This window comes from Perca fluviatilis, chromosome 15, assembly GCF_010015445.1.
Source record: "Perca fluviatilis chromosome 15, GENO_Pfluv_1.0, whole genome shotgun sequence".
NCBI classification, from domain to species: Eukaryota; Metazoa; Chordata; class Actinopteri; order Perciformes; family Percidae; genus Perca; species Perca fluviatilis.
The window spans coordinates 27,436,531-27,458,954 of record NC_053126.1 but is presented as its reverse complement, the minus strand read 5'-3'; the positions used below and the strand labels follow the sequence as shown (position 1 = coordinate 27,458,954).

At 42.7% G+C, this 22,424-nt stretch overlaps 1 protein-coding gene across 2 annotated transcripts in view; it reads right to left on the bottom strand.

Moving 5' to 3' along the window:
* The window catches only part of sept12 (septin 12), a 100,413-nt gene extending 79,735 nt beyond the window's left edge, over positions 1–20,678 (bottom strand). The window contains exons 1-2 of one of the 2 annotated variants that reach the window (XM_039824315.1): positions 20,566–20,678; positions 3,522–5,084 (exon numbers count right to left, since the gene is read on the bottom strand). In XM_039824315.1, coding sequence (XP_039680249.1) covers positions 3,522–5,084; positions 20,566–20,677 — 1,675 coding nt within the window. In that variant the 5' untranslated portion in view covers position 20,678. Of the gene's footprint in view, positions 1–3,521; positions 5,085–20,431 lie in introns of both variants that reach the window. The other variant, XM_039824316.1, reaches the window with a different exon arrangement.
* Between the last annotated feature and the right edge of the window lie 1,746 nt (positions 20,679–22,424).

Below are 22,424 nucleotides of genomic sequence, written 5' to 3'. Positions count from 1 at the left end.
ATCTGCCAGAACAAATAATCTTGGGCTGAGTGGAACCTGGGTCCCTTCAATCAGACATAGGTTATCATGTATCCTGGTCCAAAATTCCTGGACTTTATCACAGGACCATAGGACATGAAGTAATTGGCCCTCCTCTGGCTTACATTTACAACAATTCGGTGTGTCTTTCAGACCACTTCTAAACAATCTGGAGGGAGTCCAATAGAAGCGATGCCTAATCTTTTACTGAATGAGGCGCACCCTTAGTCTGGCTATCACCAGACCAAGCTCAAATCTTTTAAGACTGAACATCAGTCTGGGGAGTCCGCTCTGTATTTTCTACTGCACAAGAGGCGCGATCAACGGGCATAGTTCAAATGACTCTGTACGCAATTGGATAGTCCTTCAACCAATCAGACAAACGATCCCGGTGACGTAGCAGCGACCGCGGCATTGACGGGTTGCTGCGCATCGGTGGCCGCTAATGTTGAATGTAGACAAAAAGCTGCTTGGTCGCTGCCACGAATGACGACTGGAGAGGAGGCTTTTCAAGCGCTCAATTCAGAAAACAGAATACTAAACAGAGTCCAAATAAGAGCAAACGTACAAACCGGCAACCTCACAGCCAGCTTCCAAGATCCCTCAAGCCTTCTTCTCCTGAAGCCCTTTTTAACTCAGCCTCCCGTAATTGGAACCTACCACCTGCACAGGTGATTATAGGGTGAGCTAACCTGAGCAAGCAACAGTAACACTTAAGTTTCTCAAAACATCATTACAGTTGGATAGATCAGTTACTGCCGACAATACTGTTTATACATATAGGTGCACCCACTACAACAGGCACCCCAAATGTTATAAAAATGTCAGTTTATGCAGAACTATCTTACCTATTGTTCTTCACCTTAGGATTGCCCAGCCCCTCCCTTCAGAAAAGACCTAATGAGGCAAACCTGCATCCACTCTCCCTGATTAAGCTGGTTAGCAGGTGTCATATTAGCACCGGATTTCAGTACCCAACCCTATGTAAAAGGTGGATGCTTTTCAGTTTGAATTCACTAGTTTAATGTCGAACTTTTCCTTCAAGGCGTGACATGCTGCCTTTAATTTTCCTATGAAAAAGGAAAGACCTGTAGCATGCCGCCAACTCTCGCAGATGCCAGTTGAAAGGAAGCAGAAGTTGCGTTTGTCATTCACAAGTTACCGTGAGGCTAGGAATAAAGTCTTTCCTCCACCTAGTATCACACAAAAGCACTTAGTGCAGCTTTTAATTCTTCAAAATCGCACCTGAATCTGGGTGTCATACAGTATGGCAATACGATTTTTACGTGCCTCTCCCTCCCCTAACAAACCAGTCGGTCTAAACAAAGCATCGTCAACTACTCATAAAGGTCAACGTGTTAGCATCAGTAAATGAATGTAACAAGGTTCCAGGAAACACACGGTACCGTGCACAACGCACACTCGCATCTTCTTGTACATCTCTCGTGTTGTCATGTGAGTCGGAGTTAAGATGTGAATTGAGAACGGAGCTGCGAGTACAGTTGGCTGTTCTCTGTTTCAGCTCAGAGGTATTGGACTAATTCCCTGATGAGACTGAAGGAGGCGAAGGGGAAATCCCAACAGGCGCCTTAAAAACAGATGCCTCCTGTTTGTAAAACCGCACAGCCGAGTTCTTGAATCTGCATTGGACAATATTTACGTGTAAACATCCAGGCGTCTCATCTGACTTCATCAAAGTGGGACTACAACAAGGCACAACATCGCATCAATCCATCTAACTGACATGTATAGATGCACAAATGATTTGCATGGATGAAGTGAATGTACTATATGGTCTAAATGTTGTACAACTACAGGCATGTGGGGGAACAATTTTGGGGTTCTGTTTCTTGCCCAAGCAGACTGCGACATGTTGACAGGAGGTGCTGGGGATCGAAACGCCAACCCCTACGAGGAGTCAAAGTTACCCTATTGCGGTTAGTGTCGTAAATCCTTAATTATAAACTAAAAAGCTGTAGTTCAGTTGACATTTTTCTACTGTGTGTCCGATTAAAACCCATGATTAGGGAAGATTTTGTTTTCCAAGTATCTTGGTTTTGTGGTTTGACAGAGTTGTATTTGCTGTAACGTTGTTTCTGTAAATGTGGTACCGAGACACAGAAAAGTAGACTTTGTTATCAGAGGAAGCAGGAGCCAAAGGCCAGCTGGGAGGAGGTGGACTAAAAATAGCTTTAAAACCCCTGTTAAAAATGTCACACGAGCCTTCAAAAACAAAAGACACACAACGAGTGAATGTGTATGCATGAACAAAAGTTTGTTCTGTAGAATGTGTCTTGGTTTGGGTATTGCTGTGTGTGTGTGTGTGTGTGTGTGTGTGTGTGTGTGTGTGTGTGTGTGTGTGTGTGTGTGTGTGTGTGTGTGTGTGTGTGTGTGTACATTCGTGATGTAGCTCAACACAACAGGAAACCATTACAACGGGTGTGGCTGCTAAGCTCATCTGCTAACCTTGACTTGTCTTCCTACACTGACATGAAAACAAAAAGAAGTTCCCTGTCAGCATGGGATGTGTGAGTGTGTGCTAGTCACGCACACACGTACACACACACACACGCACACACACAAAGAAACCTAGAATTGTGTTACAAGTGTATGAGTGTTTTGTCAGAGTTTCAGGACACCAACAGGGATTTCATATGGAGGAAAAGATGGATACTTTCTATGTGCACCATTTCAGTTTAGCAATGTCGTAGCATAATAACATTAGTATAAATAAACATTGGAGACTCACCAAAGAGATGATTGTGAGCTTATACCATCCTCAACGCTGCATTTTCAACACAAAACGTTGTTTATATATTACCAAATAGTTTTCCCCCCAATTATGTTGCGGTGCCAAACTCAATAGATGCCTGGATTATGTTCAGATGCACCGCACCACAACTATGTGTTGCACCGTACAAACTGTAGGAATGTAGGACATCAGTGGGTTCGCATCCCGAGTCCTGTTAGTGGTTAGATTTAGGCAAGGTTAGGGAAAGATGTGGTATCAGTATAATGTTATTTAAGTATTATTTTTCAGGAAATAGGGTTTTGTGTGTGTGTGTGTGTGTGTGTGTGTGTGTGTGTGTGTGTGTGTGTGTGTGTGTGTGTGTGTGTGTGTGTGTGTGTGTGTGTGTTTCTAGAAGTTGTCTTGTCATGTCAGTGGTCATAATAAAAAGGCAGATGTTGCATGTTGCAAGGTTTACAACATGCACATACAGACTGCACACCAAAGACCCACAAAGGTAAAGATGCAGGTTGCCACACACACACACACACGCGCACACACACACACACACACACACACACACACACGACTGTTGATAGTTTGTCACTGTTTTGAGCTATGACCCACCATTAAAATCCCTCCTGCCCTTTTTTTTCTCATGAGCCTCAGAGCACAGACAAATGCATGCAACTGTGTATGGTTATAAATTACAGAGATATACAAATGCAGCTTTTTAAGCACTTTCCAAAAAAATAAATAAATAAACACATCTTACCTTTCTGTTTCTTCTTCCCCTGTTTCCATGTGGGCATGTTCGTGGTCTCAGGACACCCATATTCAGATGACAACCCACCGTTGCGAGTAGGGGGTTGGGTCACAGCTGCTGGGTTGGTGTCGGTCATGACATGCTGGGTGTAGGAAGCGATCCTCTGTAAGATTGAGCCTACAATATCTCTGCCATCACCTGGGCCATCCTCCACAGACCAAATGGCTCTGGAGCTGGCGGGGCTGGAAGGGTTAGACAGGTTCGGGACCACCTGGACAACTTGGGGCCCTGAGAGAAGCTGCAGCTGGGGGCTCTGGGCTGGAGAGAAGGACACCGGGGAGCAACTCATCTCTGGGACAGGAATTGAACCCTGCAGGGGAGTCAGAGAGCGTGGGGAGAATGGCAAAAAGGGATGGTGGAGGGAGAGGGGCGGGGTGTCAGAAGAACTGTCCAGGCTGCTGAGAGAGGCTGAGGGGCTGGCCGAGGTGGATGGTGGGCTGGTGTGGTGTTGGAAGCCTCCTGTGCTCCTTGGCGGAGGCTTGGGCGGGTTGGGGCTCGTGGATCCTCCCTGAGTCTTGGCGAGAGAGGTGGTTGAGTTGCCGCTTACCAAGCTGTCGAGATCCAAGGGGAACTTGCCGAGACGTGAAGCCTCTTTGGCCTTGGGCTGGGGAGCCATGAGGACCTGGGGGCCTTGCTGCTGGTACTGGTTTTTGGGGCTACCGTAGCCCTCCTCCCCGAAGGAACTGGCATTATGAATACGACCATTCCAGTTGGCATTAGCGCCGGCATACCTCAACCCTGGTGACATCCTGTCTCCCCCTCCACCTCTTTGCATACTCACCGTTCCTCCTCCTCCTCCATTATGAATTTGGGCGTCTAGGCTCGGCATGGAGCCATGGTTCACCCCCCGAGGCTCTGGAACACCCAGCATCATCCCTGGCCCCTGGTCCATCCCGGAGTGGAAAACAACCCCATGAGACGTCTTCAGGTTAAGGTTGCTTTCCAAGTTGGCACCTCCCTCACGGTGCGGTTGTGGGAGCTGGGGCTGGGTTCGGTGGTACTCGCCCTGAGGCGGAGGGCTGTGATATGACCCCAGCTTCGTAAAAGGGAGGGCACCCCCACCCCCACCAGAGTACTCCAGGCTGGACGTGGAGCTGTGAAGGCTGTCATCACTTCCTGGCCCAGACAGAATGGAGTAACCGTTGGGGTTTAACCTGCTCTGGAAGGATGCAGCCCTTGTGACGGAAGAACCATTGTTGTGGATGGCCGACTTGTTCGTGGTTCCTCGGTTGAAGGACAGGCTGCCGACTACACTACGGGACTTGAGCGCCGGGCTGGGGTTAGAAGTCAGGCTGATGCGGGAGTGGTGGGCTGTGGAGCCCAGGCTGTTGTTGTTGTTGTTGTTGAAGGCTAATGAAGGGGACTGGCCAGCTCCTCCCCGCCCCTCGCTGGCTTTGTTGTGGTGGAGGAAGAAATGGGGGGAAGAGGGAGAAACGGGGGTGGAGATGGGTGAAGCTGAGGAGAAGGATGGTATGTCATCCACATCTTCAATGTCAAAGGATCTCTTCAGCGCTGCAGGTGGGAAGAAATCAAATACGAGTCGTTAGTAAAATGTCCCAGAGCTAACTAATATGTAACCAGTGAAAAAATATATAAATACATTATGCAAATACAACTTGTCATCCAACCGGTCTGCCTTCCAGCCAGCGCTGCCTGGAAGGCACCGTTGGGGGCAAAAAAACACAGATAAACATTCACTACACTTCCAAACAAGTCCGTGCCCACTTAGGAGAAAGGAAGTGTGTACCGTTTAATGCAATTGCCTCAGCGTGTTTAGATATAGAGGACCCCTTTGATTTGACTAACCTGATCGTCTGACTGATCATGTTTCATGACCCGTGTCACCACGTCCTGAGATCTCAGCAATTCATTTGGTGAGTACACAATTATTATCACTATAGCCAGACCTAATAAATTGTAGATTTAGATTAAATTCTCTTGCTACCACAAGGGCTGCAGATCGTCAGACTGTCAGTCTGGTCATCCATTATTTTAGACCTTAGTTCAGTCAGGCCTAAAGGGATCAGGATCAGGCCTAAACCTGGAAGCTTCAACTTTCTACAAGCTTTGTCTCTCTTTTTTTGCCCCCAAAAAATTTGCTCTCGTTCTTCTCTTGCAAACTCAACTATTTTATCAACATGGCCGGTAAGTTTTTTGGCTTGCATGTGCTGCCCTGCTATACTTTATTATGCAAAATGTTTAACAGTTATGACAGTTATGAGACTAAATGCAGGAATGACGCATCTGTGACAGTGTAAAGAACGCTGTGTGTATGTTCCTGCGTGCGTGTCTGCGTGCGTGTGGAGACACATATGCTCTACAGTATGTGAATGTGCCTGTGTCTGTGTTCAGAAGATCATATTGAATCTCTCTATCTCTCTCTCTTGGTTTCTGGGTCCTGAATGATCTTAGCCACTTGCCTTTGTATGGGAACAGTGTCCCCTTCCTTTGTTGAGCACACTCACAAACACACACACACACACACATTTCCTGCAAGCTGCAAACACAAAGGATGGATTGAGGTCGGAGCTGGAGTCAGGGCATCCAGTGGGGTTTTGTGTTACAATATTCAACCACTGCGACGTGACATACCACGAGAAGCAGTGGGTGGGTGGGCGGGTCGGGGTGTATGATTATAGTTCCAAAGCGAAAGCTGAGATCCACAGCTGCTACCTGCAATATTGTGTGCCTAAATATCTCTTTTATACCAATTCATCACAATTGACAAAGCCGTTGTAACATTTTTTTATTTTTATAATTGGCTTTATCATCGTGCCACCGTCTGCAGGCTTTGATCCGACACACTTACTGAAGTACGAGTTATCATTCAGAAATTAGAGCTGCAAAACTACGGAAATTCAAATCAAAACCATTTCACCAAACACTTATTTTTTCCTATGGTTTATCCATCTGTAGGATCAAAAGAGAAATCTCGGCAATTTACTCGGAGTGCAATGTTAAAACTCAGAGAGTGAATGAAAAACGAATGCTTTCATTTCGAACAACATGCATATAGAGCCGAAGGTAAGAGCTACAAAACTGTAGTTGTAATACACCACAGTTTGCCTTTAAAAAGGTGAGAAGTGCTGCAACACACACAAGGCACACTTGTTAAGACGAGGCGAGAGTGAGCGTGTGCATCCATACTGCTCAGCTTAGAGAGCTATGGTGTAATTACAGGACTCCTCTCATGTCATTAAGCCTCCAACACAGTCTCTATGTGTTGTATGACCAGACCGATGACCTCTCAGTGACACAAACAGCATTCACTGGCCATTAGTGCTATCACTGATGCTGGCCGTTGGGCTGCTTCTGAGTTTACAGAGTTGCATTTTCCTGTTTGTTAATACAGATTAGTAGTTACATTCAGTAGACATGCGGTTTGTAAAGTCTGACGTTCAATACAAAAACTATTTGGATGGACTCATTTTGAATTCAGAACAACCAAAATCGCATATTATTTGATGGTTAAATAGAGTAAACAAGTCACTTTTCATATGAGATAGATAGATAGATATATAGATATATAGATAGATAGATAGACACACACTCTAGCTGCAACAAGTGTTGAGTTTCATTGTGAGTAGTTAGACAGCAATACAAAAAATTGAAATTGGTTATAATCCATTTTTTTATAATAACAATGTCTCAAATGACAATGTGAAAACAATGTAACAATATGAAAGGAGTCACTCGGCTTTATAGTGAGTTGTTTAGCTGTCCGGCTTCACCTTCACTGTACTATACCTGCTTAGCAGCAAAAAGACACAGTTAGACACTAACTGGTGAACACAGTGGAGCATTTAGCAGCTGAAGACACAGATATGTCCACAAGGAGATGGTGGAGACCAAAAACAGAGCTAAAAGAGAGAGAGTATTGGACTGACATTGACCAGGTGGACACAAACACAACTCCAAATGAATGATAATGTTGCTCTACAACTATGGGATGTGTAAATTAGGGATAGACTGATTATCGGCCCTGGACGATTATCGGGCCGTTTTTTTTGGCAGTTTGCAGATTATCTGTATCAGCAATTTATTTGCCTGACAAAGTTAATGAATTAAAAAGTGCACTACTTTGGCTCGGCTACAGCTCTGCGTATGTCCCTCACCACCGAGTCTGACTTAATGTCCCGCACACAACACTATCCGACTATCTTTTACTGTGTAATACGTTGAACGTTTCTAATTTATTAAATAATTGCTTAAAGCATTTAAACAAAGTTTTGTGTTGGAGTTTGTAACACTCCAAAATCCTAATTTTGATTTAAAGATTTTAATTTACACTGTAAATGCATATGGGTTCCAAATATTACAAGTGTCCAACGTGATGACGGGAAAGACCGAAGCCTTAGCTTTCTGCTGCATAAAGAGTGACAAGTATGAATTGATTAATTGTAAAAAAAAAAAAAAAAAAAAAAAAGATGCCTTAATCAGCTCACCCTTATATGACACACCTTATTTCAGTTTCTACCTGAGCCGCTAATGTATCACAGCCTCTGTAGGCTCTAGGCAGGCTGGGGAGGGGTATGTGTGTGTGTTGGGGGAGGGTTGTGTGGACTCGGCTGGGTTCGCTGAGGCTACAAGTGTGAACCTGCCCTCCATACAAAAGATAAGGAGTCCTGGTATCAGGTAATTGCTGGCACCCTGTCAAACACCGGGGAAATAATTAAGGTGGCAGTGGTGCGCCCCGTCTCCACTCTGTTCTACCCGTGTGTGTGTGTGTGTGTGTGTGTGTGGTTGGGGGCTATTTAATATATTATAAAAGTGAAGAAAAAAAAAAAATTTTTTTTTCGTGTGTGTGTGTGTGTGTGGGGGTTGGGGTTGGGTGGCGCCCCCCCCTTATATTTAAAAAAGGAGAAAAAAAAAAAAATCCCCTCTACACAACGCAACTCCACCAATCTGATAGAGATGCTCCAACTCTCTCTCTCATACATAAACACACACTAGTGCACACACTGTGCCGAATTCACTCACAGCTATAGCTGAAGTTCTGGGAAAGAGTGTGTACCCCCCTGTGTAGATGTTTGAGGAATCCTTTCATGGCCACTGCAGATCAGTTACTGGGAAAGGGGTGTGTTTTTTTTTTGTTGTTGTGTGTGTGTGTGTGTGTGTGTGTGTGTGTGTGTGTGTGTGTGTGTGTGTGTGTGTGTGTGTGTGTGTGTGTGTGAGCGAATGTGACGATAGCTTTCTTCCTGTATAAACACTTGCATGTGCACATTCTCACTTAGCTAGTTAAACATATTTTTTTTCTAGTTTTATGATTAGGGAACCAATCAAACTAAGTAAACTGTCTATTAAAGGAACAATGTCCTGTTTTTGTTCCTTTGCATACACCAAGACCAGTCACCAGTCAGTTCAAGACATGATACCGTCAGTGCGTGGTGACCATCCTATTACTTAAAGTCCTTTATAAACATGGCATACACCGCAACCCCCGGTGATATTTAGCAGCTGGTTCGTAGGCTTGGGCGATCGCTTCGGTTTTCATAGCGTTCAATCGTGGGGACTCGAGATCTGATCGCCAGTCTGACAGGCAGGCTACAACGAACGAGCAATTGGCGCAAGGAGCGAGTCGAGCACATCCAACTGTCGCAAGGTCTCAGCGAATACAAGCGGGCATGACTCTCGATACTCAAGTCAGGCTCTGGTGTTGACTAGCAGCTTGTCAACTTTGCTCTCCAGGAAACAGGCACTGCAGAGAATCATGGAAAGTAGAGGCGGTCGGTTTGCTCTTACACAGTCGCCTGTGTGTTGGGGAGCAGCTGAGCGGTTGGAGCGGAGCGGAAGGAGTTAGTCTCGGGTGTAGCATAGAAGAAGCGCATGTTTTCTTTCCTAACAGGCTGGAGTCGAGTAGCATTGGGTTATGAGTTCCCAGACGATTACATTTAGAAACAGCATCTTTTAAAAAGATCATCGAATCAGTAAACTTGTATCAGGAAAAACACTCAAAAGTGAAATATTAAATAAAACAATATTAGATCGTTTTTATCTACACATATGGAGTGAACCGCACAACATACTCATGGGTAAGGTAATGTTGTAGTAGGGGGGGTGGGGGGGGGGGGGGTGGACTGATAACCCCTGTGATGAGTAATCAGCTACGGGCCAGTGAGATGGGATGATTTGGGAACCAGTCAGCTCTGGGAGGGAAGCTGTCCTGGGGACACACAATGAGGGGATGCTGAGTCTGGGCATGTCTATGACCAACACCCCCCCTCCCCCCCCCACACACACACACACACCCCCAACCCACCCCCCTTGTCTGCACATTCCATATAGGCAGAACTCTCTGACAAGACAGCATGTGTATGTGCATTGACACGTGTGAACACACGCATGCATACCCATAGAGTTCTGTTAAGTAAAATGCACATTGCAACGAATTGCAGCCACACTTTGCAGCCACAACTCTGTGCAGACATTAGTTTTTTTTTTTTTTTTTTTTTTTTTTTTTTTTTTTTTTTTTCTCTCTCTCTCTCTCTCTCTCTCTCTCTCTCTCTCTCTCTCTCTCTCTCTCTCTCTCTCTCTCTCTCTCAGCCACACACACACACAAACAAACATCCTTTCAGCAACTTCCACTTACTAAAAGCACATCTGGAAGACACATTCCAAGCAGCCGTTTGCAATGTTGTAACACTGAAAATGACAGTGCCTGAGGGACACACACACACACACACACACACACACACACACACACACACACACACACACACACACACACACACACACACACACACACACACACACACACACACACACACACACACACACACGTCTGGCTACTATTTGCCTCATAAGCACCTGTTGCATGAAAAATATTACACAGAAGCTGGAGTCTATTAAAGGGACAGTGCGTCCAAAGTTTAACTGCCAGCATTTCATGCCTGTTTAAAGAAGGAAAGAACAGCACAGCGGTTACAGGCAGATAAATATTGTTGTATAAATATTCCCAATTACCCCTAATGTTATGCAGCCATGACGTTTCCGGGTCTTTCACATCTGGGCTCTCGGAGTCTCTGCACCTTCATTGCAGCCGGGGAATGACTGTAACGGCACTGTAGCAGCCCTTTCTACCTATATATAGTATAGTTGTGACATCAAAACCGTGCGGAAGTGTATGTATATATATATATATATATATATATATATATATATATATATATATATATATATATGTATATATGTATATATGTATGTATATATATATATATATATATATATATATATATATATATATATATATATATATGTATATATGTATATATATATATATATATATGCCTCAACCTGCTTTATCATAAAAAAGGAGACATGGGAATCTCACTTTTACCACCTGGGACCTTTAACTTTTCTTACAAATAAACAAACATTTAACAGATGTTTTCATTGTTTGTTCCACCTGTTTTGTTGCAGCTTTATTTCTCATTTTCAATGGAATCGTAGATTGTAGATAAATCTTCTTTTTTTTTTATTCCAAGACCGGAAAATTCTAAATGGAAGATCCTGTGTATCAGTGAAACAGGTCAAGCAGCAATATAATCTTCAACAGACGGGATGTTGTGAGGGGCCCAGGGACACTGTTTAACCAATAAGCACCATAACTAGTGTGCGTGTATTCAACTCATTTTCAAATTGGGCACCAATCAGCCACGTCAGCCATTTTTCTTCACTACCAGCAAATGGATATATCTGGTGAATATTTGAAAACAAAAAGGAGTCTGCACATTTGATTAGATAACCAAGGAGTACTAACGGAACATTACAAACTCAGATCATGATATTGAATATGAACCTAACAGATTATTTTCCCCTTATACTCTTCCCTGCAGTAATGGGTTTGTCTCTGCTCTCTCATTGGTTCATTAGAACTGTACCAGTGTGTCTTAATGGCCTGACAACTCCAGACATGTCTGAGTACCAGGCAGCTTGCACTGATGTTTTGCTCTGATCTATTATGGAAGAATGGATTGGCACCAAAACAAACCCAGTGCTACCCGTGGTGTGTGTGTGTGTGTGTGTGTGTGTGTGTGTGTGTGTGTGTGTGTGTGTGTGTGTGTGTGTGTGTGTGTGTGCGTGCGTGCGTGTGTGCTGTGGCTGCTGACCATGGGCTCAGGACAAAGAGGGATTTAGGCTGATTAGGTGGAAACACTTCAGGAGTTCATGAGATCAGCGGAAACTGTGTGTGCAACATGAGATTGTATGTGTGTCCATGTGCATTGTATAGCGTTCTTTATTTAATTTTGTATTAATGAAAAATGATGTCTACTGAAAACACAGACCAACTGTTGTGTCAACGTGTATGCTCTACTGCGTTAATGCAGGCTGGAATGTACCACTTGTAGTGAGCAAAGACAACGAGCTGTGTGTGTGTGTGTGTGTGTGTGTGTGTGTGTGTGTGTGTGTGTGTGTGTGTGTGTGTGTGTGTGGTCACTGGGTCAGTAAGTCATGGGACCCCCTCTGATCTTTGCAGGGTTCGCGCCCTGCTGGAGTGCGGTACCAGCATGTTACAGGGCTGGGAGAGGCAGCTCTTAGCCCCGCTGACCTCCTCTAATCTCCCATGTCACCCAAAGGCCCTAATGCCCTCGTGTCTCTCCCTCCAATTTAGTACACACCTTCCACTGCCTTCAATCAGTCTGCTGAGCCACACAAGTGACTCTGTTTGTCCTCACCATTTGAGTTTGAATCCCAAATTGACCCCAGCAGCGTTTCCGCTGTATACATTTCGTAGTTACGGTCCGCCGCTAAGAATTGTTGCCGCCGCTGCTTCAGCGTTTTATGAAATGTCACAAAGTCATTATTACATGACTCTGCAGCGCCATTTGCTGAACTTAACTGAAGAGTCTTCCGCCCTCTCTCCTCTTTGAGGGTGAGCAGCTGGAACAGTGACCGGACGTCATCACTCGCCAAGTCAAGGCAACCAAATAAACAACAGCCTGAGTCTCCTCAGGCGTCAAACAGCGGCAAAAGCCTGGATGGCTAATTTACCATTTAAACCGCGCTGGTCCCGTATAATTTGACAGCTACGTAGCTTGGAAAATAACCTTACAGCCACTGAATTTGATGAATTTACTGTTTATCACTAACCTGACTCCGCCAGATGGATTGCTTCGCATTTGCTCGGCATATCCATCTGGGAAGTTTCCGTTGGAGAACTTTTGGGAAGGGGCGAAAATACTGGTTAGCTGAATGGATAAACCATCTGTCTATCACCACCTATGTTGGTGATAGACGGGCCAAATCAACCAATCAGATCAAACTCTTGCCGAAACCAGCAAAAACATATTTTCCTCCGAGAAAAGCCTCCTGTGCGTTTTTTTTGCTCTTCTTTCAATGAAGGAATACTTTCTAAAGGAGATACGGTTTTCCCCCCAACACGCTGTATTAACGTTACGGTTTAAAACTTTTTCCAGGTTAGTGGGGATGCATACAGCTCAAAACCAACATGACAAAACGTAGTAATCTTGCCTTAGCATTTTGTTTTGTTGCTAAACTGTATGTAAAATGAGCGGTGACGTTAAATCAGCTGTTTCACGTATCCTAAGGATTTTTCCTTAGCGGTTGTTAACTAGCAAACGTAGCCCACTCACGTCAACGTTATTGTTCATATTTTGGCACAATATTTAGTAATGACAGTAGTAGCGGTCACGGTAAGTGAAAATGTGATCTGAGATGCACGTTGCAAAATGTGTTGTGTAATGTGTAAGTAATTGTTCGTTAGCTATGTGTAATATCTGTAAAGCTGAATAACGTTAGACTTAGATTTCATTCTGATCCAAAAAGTATTTTTGTGAGAGGAAGGACACTATCTGTGATGCTTTTAAGAATTGCAAATAAAGCAAACTGTTGGGGAAAAAACGGTACCGTTACAGCCGCCCCGCTGCTGGAAAAAAATCTTGGCGGAAACACTGCTCAAGACTATGGAAAAATTCATCTACAATTTCAAGGCATATTTGTAAAACATGTTACAGAGAAGGCCACCACATTAGTTTGTTTCCCTTTTTTTGGTGTTTTCTTGAGAATATAATGTATGCTAATAATATAATTAGCAATGGTCTGTTAACATTAACATCTCTACACTATGTGAGTTCATTTCACAAATAAGATCCTCTACCTGAGTTTTAGACAGTATCCCAAATAAGTTTTTAAAACAGGTATTCCCCACAGTTGGTCCTTTTATTTTATTGATTATTAACAGTTCTCTGACTTCTGGCATCTAGCGTCTAGAATCCTGGGTTGGTCTAATGGTGGGAACACCTCTACAGCTGCTACAATCTTAGCTCTCCAACGGAACTTTCTCTGTTCTTATAGAAAATGTCTTTCCCCTGTTGCTAATTTTAATTGCGGGGTTCCTCAAGGGTCATTCTTGGGCCTCTGCTGTGTTCTAAATAATGCTTCCTTTCAGCCAGATCATTAAGAACCACTCATCTCCCATCACTGTTATGCGGATGGTACACAGTTTTATGTCCGTCTCAAGTCCAGTAACTTAACACCTGCCTCAATGATGTCAAATGCTGGATGTCGCAAAACTTTAAATTTTAACAATGATAAAACTGAAATCAGCCAGGTCCAACGAAGCCTACCAGCCTAGTTCACAGCAAGCTTGGTTCCCTCGCTAAGAATGCGAAGCGGTTGGCTCGAAATCTTGGCGTAAAACTTGATGAAGAAGTAAAGAATGTTGTTGGTTAGGTTGGGTTAGAGAAGGTTAGGTTATGGGAGAGATGATTTTTGGGTTAAGTTGACTTTTTGTCATCGTGTTAACAATAATAAACATGTGATTAAGGTCAGGGAACAATCATGGCCCTGGTTAAAATAAAATCCTGTGTTAAAGACATTTAAGTATTGTTGGTTTTTATCTGGCGTTTCTTTTCTGAAAAGCACTTTGTAGCCTTTCTAGGAAAAATGCCATGTAAATTAAGTTTATTATTATTATTACCACACCAATACAAGAGAAGTCCATAAATTAAATGCATTTAGCTAAGCTCACATGAAGATTTAGTGATGGAACATTAGGTGCGTGACATCAGTTACAAGTTGCACTTATGAATAGAGGTGGAACAAAATATCAATACAGCAATATATCGTTGTCCTTCTTCGTGCGATACAATAATTGATTCACTGGCACCAAACATCGATATTTTAATTAATAAAATAAAGCGCTCTAAATAGATTTCCCTGCTCCCAGCGTCGCCAATTCTCAGCTCCTCGAGGTGGCGCTCAACACATGGGAAACTTGAATATAAGTTAACTAGCCGAAGAGGAAGAAGATCTCGGACAGCAGTTTGAGGAAAATAACAGATGCACAAGCCACGTTTAATTCCAAAGTCTGGTCCCATAGTTGCTCTATAGTTCTGTAATTTTAACATACAGACTGAAAAAAAGCTGTTTTCTATCAATTTGTGCTATCCATCTGAATAAAACAGAAGTGGGCGATGGAAATGAGGCACCATCTTTCACCCAGCATTCCACAGCTGGCTGGCCAGCAGCCCAGCATCAACAATCGCTCCCCTGTTACCAAATCAAATGTAGATCCGTCATATCTGATCATCTTCTGCCTTTGGGGCTCTCGGCCCTGACCAAGTAGCTGGAGGAAAAAAAGGATTTTTTTTTTTTTTTTTTAAGACAGGGTAACTTTGCAAGCTAACCACATGACAGACCGAAAAGTATGAAGCCTCTATAGTGTGGTTTTTTCGTCCAAATGTGTCGCAAATTTTAACCAAAAATAGGCAAAAGAAAATGTGTATGAATGCATGTTTCCATACGCTACAGTATTATTAGGAGTTGGTTTATCAGGATAAGCAGTGGGTAACGCCAAAACTTCAGTCAAAAAAAACAACATACTAATGGCGGAGCGGGTGCAACAATATAAAGTTTAAAAGAGCGCCAGTCGAACCCCAAACTGTGAAACAACGTAAAAAAAAACTTGATTGAAAGACATTTCTGTTTGTTTACTCTCCCTTTCCACTCTCTGCGTTTATAAGACCACAAATAAGACAAGAATTAGCTAGCTATAGCGCACCTCCGCTACACCGCGAAGGGAGCGGACGGTGGCAGCTCCGGAGCACTAGAGACTGTAGCAAATCAAATTCAACCGGCTGAACGCAAACCCCAGCACTGGGGCAGACAGTAGGCCGATGACCAGCGGCACTAGCTTTTTGGGTAGTCTACATGGTACTGCTTTAAAGACACAATTTTACAAAAGGATAATTACCAAGTGGGTAAGCTACACTTCAGAACTCAAACCTCCTATGGCGCCATTTTGATGCTACAAAACGATCACCTCCCGTTAGCATTCCATTGACTGCCATTCATTTTGACGTCACTTTGACAGCGAATAACTTTACATCTGAAGCGTTTAAAGACTCTATTTGTCCGTTGTTTATTTCTAAAGAAACACGACAATGTATAAAAGGCTCCATTACCTTGTACCTCACGTTATGGCGCCGTAGCAGACGTTTTTGTAAAACTAGGCTAACGATTGTGTCACATAGTAGAGGAATTACCGTATAGTACAGGAGAAGCTCGCAGGCAGTTTCTACTTACATGAGATTAGGTTTAATTACTAATGTTAACTAGCATTTTAGTTAGCAATAATTAGCCTGTGCCCATGTTATCTTTTTACATATACCTACGCTCTCCGTCTCTGCAAGATTGGGAATGATTGAGATTTCTCTTGGCACAGCTACCAGAAGACTTACAACTTTCAGAAAGGTTGCTCACGTCAAATTTACGTCGTCTCTCTCAGTTGGAGGCTGCGCAGAAATGCTCAGGGCTCACCGGAAAAAAAGGGCTTCTAATATCCTTCACTGGTCTCCGTCCAGAGCAACGGGATCTGTTGGTCCATTCTTATATACTGTCTATGATAATTACGTGACTAATCGTTGTACAAATCTTATTTCTTAAGCTACTTGGCATTTTGAAAGTGTAAAGACACTGACTGTCTTATGGCATCGGTTTGAAGTGTCAAATAGACAGCAGTTGTTAAAAAGCAACTACAGTGGCGGACTGGGGCCCAAGGCTACACTAATTTGTTTAGAGGCACAGATCAACACCTGTCTAAACAGAGGAATGTGGGAAGAAAGTAAGAATGAAAGCAGAGGGGGCAGCTTTTGTTGTACTGTCCCTGCAGGGTCCCAGGACATGATGGATCACCCTGAAGAAGAACAGAAGTCTGGTCATTCTGACATTCTCTCCCTCCTTCACTGTCCTCACACTGAAGATACTCCTAGTTATTAAAAAGGGTTTTCTTCATTTTTGTGCTTCTTTGGTTTTGTCTTAATCTTTGCCTGATTTATAGCGTTTGAAATAGATCTAGAAAATATCATGAACATCACTGACTGCAACTGTGTCCTGTGAAGGGTTTTATTGAAATTCCAAATGCGTGACATATGACAGAGAGTCATAGGTGACAAAAAGCTTGCAAGACAGCGCCAGCACACTGACTATGCTGGTCAAAGGGTTATCACATAACAATCAGATCGTATGTCCTTGCATTGTCCATGTCCACACAGTAACGTAAGGGTTTTTAATGGTATTCACTTTGGAGAGTAGTTTTCAAAAAGCTGCAGTCTGGGCGGTCAGAAAATAGGAACCCCCTGTATATTGTAATGTAATCAATACATCAGCTTTGCAAAAAAAAAAAACTAAAACGTTTCTTTCATTGTGTCAGAAAAGTGATGTTTTTTTTAGATTGCATTATATTGTAATAGGGCGGTCTAATATTTTTAGTTCAACAAATGAGGGTGAGTGGACAAAATCACTCAAAACCAGAAGGCCAAAGCTGAGTGAAAAATATACATACATAAGTCCTCAAAATTATATAACAAAATACTCCCTGGGTTTTCCCCAGTATATTGCAAGCCTGGTGGCCCACCTAAATTGCCCCCCACTAGGAATAAGCCACTTGGATTATTTACATACCTCGGTTTAAAATTTAGACGTAGTCATATTTTCAAACCTCCAGTTAGTTTTTAAGCACTGACTTAAAGATATAGTGCATAGTTTCTGTCTCCCCCATGAGGAATTCTAAGTAATGACAACAACACTGTCTGCGCACACACACCTCCACGCGGTTGCTAGTAGCCAAGGAGGAAACGGAGGATTAAAAAAACATGATGGACTCTTCAGAACAGTGGTGTCGTCTAATGTATTTTAGCGGGTATACTGCACTATATAAATATATGGACCAGAATGGACATATCTGGGTGTCCTCCCCCAGGGAAAGTTTGAGCATCAAAGACTCCTTTTCCTACATTCTGTTACACTTTAATGCACCAATTTACAGTGGAAATCCCTTTATTTAGCCTATGCGAAGGAAAACACAGATGACAATTCAAAATATATCAAAAACATAATGTAAAGTATGTTGTTACATGCCACTGCACATTTTTAAGTGGGTATATGGAAAACCCTAGAGCTTTCTTAGCTGGTCTACTGCGTGTAAAGGGTATCACGTAGACTACACCATTGCTTCAGAAGAAGTCATTATTTTCACTCGAGTTTTTGCGCGCGAAAGTCGCCGGACGCCAATATCTATATTCTGAACATAGCCCTACTGAGAAATCCAGAGAGAGTTGTGTGGAGCGGATAGTCTTAATTAGCTTAGTAGCAACTAATTTAGGAATAGCTTGAATGTAACGGACGTTCATTAATATCCAAAAGTTACACACTAAAGCTTTAATGTAGGGCCTGTCATCCCAGAAACTACCGGGCTCGACATCAACGCTGCCATCAATCTGACGCCCGAATCAACAGGGCGACATCACTGGTCTGTGCCTTAGATTTGGTTAGGTTTAAGGAAAGATCGCCGTTTGGTTTAAAATGACTTTGTTAAGGTAAGGGGACTGTCGTCTGGTTACAATAATAAACATGTGATTAAGGTTGGAGAACAATCATGGTCACGGTTAAAAGAAATAAAAAAGTTTGCGGTCAGTGGAAGTGGGCGATAAAAGTCTCCTGTGTTAAAGACATAGCCTACTGTTGGCCCACCCATCACTGAACGTAAACATGTTGCTTTGGGGTGATGATATATCAGTATTTCCATATTTGACAGCCCGATAAGTAAAAAGCAATGTCAGTATGGAAATTCCACAATATGTTTTAAGTTATTTAGAAACAGTGTCTCCATTACACAGTTTGTCCACACGAAATCACGGACAAGTATATTTGTACACCGTGTGATGTCCTGCTCACTACATATCTTGGTCAATATCCTTAATAACCACATTGAAAGAATCATTAACATACATGTTTTTTATATTATTTGTGTGGCTGATGTCTCATTACATTCTCATTTGAAACTATAAAATATTAATATTCAGTATCATTTAAATTCTATCATTTAGAGCATATTTAGTTGGCTCTTAAATTATTTATTGATGGCTCTCATTCATTGGAGCCAATAGGACACAGTCTTACTAAAGATCCTCTTTTGTTAATGTAACGTTCACTCATTCCTTTAAATATGAAACTGTAGTTTTTCCCCTTTTGGGAGTAATAACTAGGGTTTCTTTTGGTTTGCTTTTTGTCGCAGAGTTTGCCCTTTTTATATACAGTTGGTTAATTATTCAATCATTGCATCACTGAAATGTTGAAAATACAATTTTATGAAAATGATTTAAAATATATAATATAATATATATATAATATATATATATAAATCACAGAAGAAGAAAAAAAGTTAGTGCCAGCAATCCGTATAATGGAGTTGATGTTTAGCGGTGCAATAAGCCAAGCAAGGAAAGACCAGGAGAGATCTAACAGAGTCAGAGTTTACTGCTGCGTCTAAAAGATACTATTGTCTGTTTATGGGATGTACACACACAAACACAAACACACACACACACACACACACACACACACACACACACACACACACACACACAGGTTTGTATCTTTGTGGGGAACCGTCATTGACATAATGCATTCCCTAAAACTAAAACTTAACCCTCAAACAGCCCTTTAAAGATGTGGGGTCCAGCATTTTGTCCCCACAAAGCTGTTGGGACCCCACAAGTATACTGGACTCTTGGACCCAACGAATATAGTTAAACACACACACACACACACACACACACACACACACACACACACGGCTTTGATTACACTATAGCCTATTATTAGTGCTCTCTTACCTGCCCAGGCCGTTTACCATCGGACTCCAGTAATTGTAGTCTCACACAAAGCCAAACATTACAAAGTCATTCAAACCATTAATTGCAACGAAACACAAAAACAATATATATCTTTCACCAGTTCATCCATGTTCATAAATGCCATATTTGAGATGGTGTGCTGCATTCACTGACTGGTTGCTACTATCAATAATGATCAATCTACCTACTTTAATCGCAATATAAAAAAGGTCAGAAACTAGTGGGAAAAGTCCATCGCTTTTAGCTACGTTAGAGCCCGAAGTGACGTCTTCAAATGACCAACCGCTGCCCCAAAGCACCGAATATTAGACTTTACTACCATAGAAGGCAAAAAAAAGCTACATATCCACATTTTCATTTCATTTTCTGCTGATCAACGTACAGTCATATAGCCTATGAATCGACTAATCGTTCCAGCTCTAGTTTGAACGAACGACGAAACAAAGCATCTTGCGTATTAGTGCGTTTTTGTGCGCACCTGTCAGCAAAGGGTCCATTTCTTTTTTTTCTTTTTGAAAACTACTTAACAAGAAGATCTTAGGCCTATACTCGCTCCAGGCTACTAACGCACACACACGGAGTTTTCGTTCTGAACAGAGAAGGTGAAACAGAGCCTGGAGCTGCAAGCCCAAGTATGGTTTTATTAACGTGCCAACAAAGCGGGCGCAGCAGTAAAGTAATTCAATATTACAGCCCACATACCTTCAAAATCGGATAAAATCCCTTCGAGGTGGTCATTCACGGACAGTTCCGACATGCTGACTGAGTGCAGAAGGCTCCGTGATGCCGCTCCGAGCCAGATAAGGAGAGGAAGGGGAAAAAAAATTAACTCTCACCAAACTTGTATTCCCTATCGGAACAGAGCTGAAGCCGGTCCGCGCTGATGTGTGCAGTCAGGGAGCCGACTGAGCTGAGCCGTTCCGTGCTGTGCGTGTCCACCAGGAGCATCGGCGTGTCGCTGGCCCAGCCCCCCCCCCCCCTTCCCCGCCTCGACAGCCTGCAGCCTGGACCTATGGCCGAGACCCTTGGGTGACAGGGGGGCGGAGGACGGACGGGTGGTGGGCGGAGCCGCATGCAACACCTGGAAAAAAAAAAATACAAAAAAAAGTCCTCCATCAAATTTCTCTTTTCTTTGCTGGTCAAGGCCACACCCCCACTCTCCACCTTGCCCCCCCCCCCTCCTCCTCAAAAGCTACAGACACAGAAATGGCACATCCTAAGGAAAGCTCATTGTGGGACTGGTTCTAGTGGCTGTAATTCTGCACCAAGGCTGAATTTCGGGAAAGAGACTTCAGATACAGTATTAGGGGACCACTAAGGTCTATATAAAAGAGACTTCAGATACAGTATTAGGGGACCACTAAGGTCTATATAAAAGAGACTTCAGATACAGTATTAGGGGACCACTAAGGTCTATATAATAGAGACTTCAGATACAGTATTAGTGCACCACTAAGGTCTATATAAAAGAGACTTCAGATACAGTATTAGGGGACCACTAAGGTCTATATAAAAGAGACTTCAGATACAGTATTAGGGGACCACTAAGGTCTATATAAAAGAGACTTCAGATACAGTATTAGGGGACCACTAAGGTCTATATAAAAGAGACTTCAGATACAGTATTAGGGGACCACTAAGGTCTATATAAAAGAGACTTCAGATACAGTATTAGGGGACCACTAAGGTCTATATAAAAGCATCCAAAGAGCACCATGTCATGGGACCTTTAATAATAATAATAATAAGCTATTGCACTGTTCACTTTATTGCACTATAGCCATTGCACACACTCTGCCATAGCACCTTATCATGGTCATTGCATCACATGGTCAGTCCATACCAGACCTTTGTAATCACTTCACAAATATCTATCTATCTATCTATCTATCTATCTATCTATCTATCTATCTATCTATCTATCTACATATCTATCTACATATATATCTACATATCTATCTATCTATCTATCTATCTATCTATCTATCCATCTATCAACTACGTATCTATCTATCTATCTATCTATATATTTATCTACGTATCTATCTACATATCTACGTATCTATCTATCTATCTACGTATCTATCTATCTATCTATCTACATATCTATCTATCTACGTATTTATCTATGTATCTATCTATGTATCTATCTATGTATCTATCTATCTATCTATCTATCAACTACGTATCTATCTACCCTCGCAGCCACCTTCCAAGTAGGCCTAGGCAGCTGACCTCTGAGCCTCACCACATCCATCTGAGAGGTTGTCAGCTGTGTGCCTTCCAGGCATACTCTGTGTGTAGGACGGCCAATTTAACCCGCCAGTCCTCATCAATATCGTGGCATGTGTCGTCCAGCAGAAAAAAGCTTAAAATGCAACTTCCTGGTGAAGAGTTAGGACTAGCAAGTTCAAGGGGACATATCATGCTTTTCCGTGTTTTCTGTCATATCTACAATGTTATAATGTTGGATAACAATGAGGTTTTTTTCCACTCTCGGCTAAGTCTTACGAAACTCTAAGCCGGCCTCCTATGATTGGTCATCTGCTCCTGAACAGGTAGCTAAGCATTAGCTTAAGGCTAATTTATCGCGGCCACAAGGACAGGCATTTCCCGTCATTTCAACATTTGTGTACTCACATTGAATTATATAGTTAGAGTACCCGAGTTGGTTACTCACAAAAACAATTGAGAC